Consider the following 5,204-nt stretch of genomic DNA (forward strand, 5'->3'; position numbering starts at 1 on the left):
ATAATTTAATACTACATAAACTTCTCATTCATGACACCTTAGTAAAAAATTTTTTAAAAAAGTTACAGGTGCAAATATGTAGAAAAACAGGGTATTTTGAGTGATTTGCTTATGGGTCAACTTTCACTCATCAGATTTCATAGAAAAAATTATAGAACAAATTTGAAAAAAATCACTGACATGCGCTAATAATTAATTTAAAAATATGTGCAATTTGTTTTTAAAAAACAGATAAACAATTACCTACACAACCGATTGTATGGATAATTGCAATCTCAGCTCCAAATTGCGTTAAAAACTTCTAATAAAATTGAGTATATCAGAAAAAAATTCTTAATTCTGAATCTAAAAAAATTTTTATTTTACAAATGTAATATTCCGTTTTATTTACCATTTTTTACTTCAAAATTTTTTTTTCCTTTCGATACAAAGAAAGTAATGATCATCAGTAACGGCCTTGAGCATCCGGAAGGATTGCTACTCGGCGCATCCCTTTTTTATTGCTTGGCACCTGACAATAGGAAAAATGTCATAGTCGTAAGAATCCCGAAATTATATTTCCTACGAGTAAAATTTTTAACTTTCAACAGCTATAACAGTTTCGTTTAATAATAATAATAATAATAATAATAATAATAATAATAATAATAATAATAATAATAATAATATTAATAATAATAATAATAATAATCTTTTAAAACATATATATTTAAATATTTTTAATCATAAATTTTTATTAAATAATTAAATTATTATTAAAATTATTTTAACACTAAAAAAGTATTGAATGTTATTGCATATAATAATCTTATATAAGAGTCCGTATCATTTTCACGCAAAACTTTTTTGAGCGGTTGTTATTTTGTTTATCTCCAGATTTTCTTATTTTGTTTACCTGCTAAAAAGACAAAATTTAATGAGTATTGTTCTTGTTTTTTAATTTTAATAATGAATTAAAAGTTTTTTTATTATTTAAATTAAAAAACAGGAACAATACAATTTAATTTTTGTCGAGGGGGAATTTACTCAGGTAGTCAAGTGTACACTCTTCCTGTAATACTTGTGTAATAACGTGTAATACCGTGTAATAATGCGTTATTACAGTGCTGTAATAACGCAAAAATCTCTGTAATATCTCTGTAATAATGTGTAATACTCTGTAATAACCTGTAATACTTAGTAATAAGGGTAATATGAGGTGTAATACCGGTAGTCAAGTGTACACGTTTTTTACTAGTAAATTCCCCCTCGATTTTTGTCGTTTTCAAAGGTGAACAAAATAACAAAATCTCGAGATGAACAAAATAACAACCGATCAGGTAAAATTTGTGTGAAAATGATACGGATTCTTATATAATACAAAGAGTTAATAGTATTTAAACTAGTAAATAATTTAATTAAATTTCAAAGTAAAAACGACACATTAGGACAAAAAGTTGTTTTTTTATTTTTTAAAAAAGTCCAATGTTTCGAGTTAAATCATAAACTCCTCTTCATGGACTACAAAAATACGTAGATACAATTATTAATAAAATAATTATGAATAACCGTAGTAGAAAGTAATAAAAAAAATGAAAAAAAATGAACTATATAAATATACATTGCAAAAAGAAGTATCTTATTTAAAGATGTTTTGGTAGCGTTTACAAGAAACCAAGACATCTGAAACATCTTAGTGTCTTGAAAATGCTACCAAAAACATCTTAGAATAAGATACTTCTTTTTGCAGTGTAATAACAATTTTTGATATTTTTTTGTCGATTTTAAACCAAAATTTTTTATTCATAGTTTATTTTTTCTGTTATATAAAATACAATTTTTCTCAATACTTTTCAATTCTTTGTTTAAAATCAAAAATATTTCTGTCCATTTTCTAAAATCGACATTGCTAGACACCCTGATTATAATTACAAATATAATTATAATAAAATTTAGTTCTGCTAAAATTAAATTATTTATAAATTGTATGTGAAATGTTATTTATAAAAATAGTCTACTAAATTTCAGTCTTCAAATTTTCCTCCTATTATTCGTAATTTCGGTTTTTTAAATTTGTAAATGTAATAAATTTCTACAAAATAAACCACACAGAAAATTTACAGTTGAATACTATAGTGTTAACATTGTTTAACATAATTAATTTCCTAAAAATTATACATTAACAAAAAAGATTAAATATTTAAGTTACGAAAACTTACGTACTTCACAGAAAATAATTTCTAATTTCAAAATATATACACAATTTCAAATTTAATAAATTACGACTTACAAATACTGACAAATGTTACAGGCATGAAAAATTCCATACTGCAGTTGTTTGTTGGTTTCACGTTTGATTATGACATCCTATATTTATGAGGTGTAAAAAATTCTTTCTCCCACCAAAAAATATAACACCATCTGCAATAAAAATTTTTAATATTTTAATACAGTTAAAACCGTGTAAGCTTGCTTGACAACTTTTTTGCAAGTAACAAAAGTGTTCTCTTTTTGTAAGCATAGATAAATAATTTACTTTAATGCTGCAAGATTTCAGCAGCAAGATTGCAGTGCAATATTGCCAACAGTGGGACATTTCAAACTTGCGGCAAGCTTGCAACAGTTTTGCATTGCAAACTTGAAAAACTTGCAAAGCGAGCTTGCTGCAAGCTTACGTGAAATTTGGGTGAGAGTAAAAAGAAATCAAGTCACAAAAAAATTAAATTAAATATTAAACTTGCTCGGCATTCTTGCAGTAAGCTAACTGCAAACTTACAATAAATTTGATGCAATCTTGCTGCAAGTTTGCCGAGTAAGATTGGTGATTGGGACACATATTTCTAAAGCAATCCATATCTGTAGATTAAAACAGAAAAGTAACAAAATAAAGCACTTACTTCTTTTATTTTTCAAACGCCTTCAAATTCTGCAGATACTAAAACATCGTCTTCGATATCAAATTCTTCGTCATCGGTATCACTGTCTTCTGCTCCCACATTTATTATCAAGGGACTTATAAACCGGTCTACGTCATTGTGCTGTCCTCGATATTGATCCTCAATTTCTCTAGCGTGTCGGACACAGTTTGGCCACAATGATGATGGAACTGTGTTCATGTGCTCCTTACATAGCTCCAAAACATCATTAATTTTGAATGTTTTATTATTAGTTGCCACCTGTCTCTTAACATGTGCCCAGATGAGTTCAATGGGGTTTAGCTCACAATGAGCTACTGGCATCCACAACAATTTTACATCATTACCCCTCAATTCCTTTGTTATCGTTTCAAGGAGATAAATCTTCGGATATCGATGCTCCTGTGATAATTTGTACAATTCATCTCTTTTCATTTTATTGAACGCCTCGTCGAATCAACCAGTCGATGATGCTTTGTTTTTTCCATTTTGTGGTGACATTACGAAATTCGGGATCAATCATGGTGTGATAAGGGGCCTGATCAAGCACTATAACCGAATCCTTTGGCACCTTTGCCAACAGATTTCTAAACCATTCCTCGAAATGTTTAGCATTCATCTCTTGATGATAATCTGATGACCCTTTCTGTCCTATAAATAAGAACAATACTTTATAACGGAAATGTCAAATGTGCTGTGAAAATTTAATTTTTATTCAAAGAAAAATGCGTTATGCGTAAAAAAATATAAAAAATGGCAAATTAATGCTTTACTTAAAAAGAAGTTTTTTAATTTGTAAATAGTCTTATTGTTATATTAAATGGTACGTTAAAAATTGCACAATATACAGGTCCTTACCTATAAAGCAATTCATGCATCCATCGACAAAGCCATTTTCGTTTCCGACATGCAAGATGATAACTCTCTTTCCTGCACCGCAAGGAGTTACGAAACCACCTCGATAGCCATCTATTTGCTGCACACCGAAACGATATTCATCAAAATTATCCCGTCGATTTTCAGTCACATGTTCCATCCACCCCGTCTGAAGTGTGTGATTGGCACCACACCAAGTTTCGTCTAAGAAATAAATAGACCAATTTGAATCCCTATAAGATTTAATGGATCTTAAATATTCCATTCGAATGTTTGCCACAGTAGAACTTTCCATTAACACAGGCTTTTTCTTCAATTTTCCGTAAACAAAATTATGATGTTTTAAAGTTCTCCACAATGTTGTTCTCGAAATGTTACATCCTGGAACATCCTGTTGTAAAGCGGCGAGGAGAATATTCAGGGTTGGAAATGTCTTTTTCATATAAAAATCAAAAATTTTTCTCCGAATCACTCCAAAAAAAAATTATCCACAACAAGGGAAGGTCTCCCACTCTTTTGATGGGGTTTTTGCAACTCTCCTTTTGCTGCTTCCCTTGAAACGTTTTTTACAGTGCCTTCTGAAATATCCAAAGCTTCTGCAGTTTTCCGGCAAATGTTAGCATTGTTTTTTAAAGTTTGTTTTTCGATTTCGAAAAAAGTTTTTACTCGCAAAACCATTCTTTTTTCTTCTAAGGTTAAAGCTTTCTTTTTTTTGGGTTCACTTCGCGATTGAAAAATTTTTTTAATAGTTTCTATACTCTCTTCCGCACTAATTTCCGAAAAAATTTCACTATCGGTTTCAGTATCTTGATCCACTGTATCATTATTATTTACTTCTGAAAAATTTTCACTGACGGTTTCAGTACCTTGATCCACTGTATCATTATTATTTACTTCTGAAATTATTCTATTGTCAACGGAGCCCACATTTTGAACGCGATCAATTTTCTTCGCAATTATGCACGAGTCTGTAATAGGATCAGACGTAGGTATCAGTAGTTGAAAATGACCACTTGAATTTTCAGTTCCAGTAAATAAAAGCCAAATTGTTGAAGCATCTTCGCGCCATTGATAAGTTTCAAAATAATAATTACTGTTAAACAACCTAACAAGATTAACATTAATGTGAGCTAATTCTGAAAGTGCGCGGCATTCAAGATAAGTGCCAAATTCTCCGGATTTTATTAATTTTGTTTTGTATGCAGCACTCGATGTAATATTAAAATTATGCTGAGCCCAAAAACTGTATTGGGGCCAAATTACATCGGACGTTATGTAATTAACAATATCTTGACGGAGTTGGAGAATGTTTGTTATATTTAAACCATAACCGATTGAAGAAAATAAACAATCACCATTTCCACCTGTTTCTTTCACATAAAATTTGTTGTCAATGTCAGACAGATAAAGCATTGTCCAATCACTTGGCGCTCG

The 5,204-nt window shown here is 29.8% G+C and overlaps 1 protein-coding gene across 1 annotated transcript; it reads right to left on the minus strand.

Annotated features, from left to right (window-relative positions):
* Positions 1-2,876: 2,876 nt before the first annotated feature.
* LOC127279694 (uncharacterized) lies at positions 2,877-4,970 on the minus strand. Its single transcript, XM_051302227.1, has 2 exons — positions 3,753-4,970; positions 2,877-3,545 (listed from the first exon to the last, which is right to left on the minus strand). Exons 1-2 carry the CDS (start codon positions 4,210-4,212, stop codon positions 3,331-3,333), a joined length of 675 nt encoding a protein of 224 aa, XP_051158184.1. The 5' UTR covers positions 4,213-4,970; the 3' UTR covers positions 2,877-3,330.
* Between the last annotated feature and the right edge of the window lie 234 nt (positions 4,971-5,204).

This window comes from Leptopilina boulardi, unplaced genomic scaffold (assembly GCF_019393585.1).
Source record: "Leptopilina boulardi isolate dan_hultmark-lab unplaced genomic scaffold, ZJU_Lbou_2.1 LbouV2_222, whole genome shotgun sequence".
NCBI lineage: Eukaryota > Metazoa > Arthropoda > Insecta > Hymenoptera > Figitidae > Leptopilina > Leptopilina boulardi.

What these genes read in the sequence shown, in the direction of transcription:
- LOC127279694 (XM_051302227.1), bottom strand. Translation starts at nt 4,212, where the DNA reads ATGAAAAAGACATTTCCAACCCTGAATATTCTCCTCGCCGCTTTACAA. An exon ending in ATGCATGAATTGCTTTATAG is followed by an intron (nt 3,546 to 3,752) that starts GTAAGGACCTGT and finishes TCTTATTTATAG; the next exon opens with GACAGAAAGGGTCATCAGAT.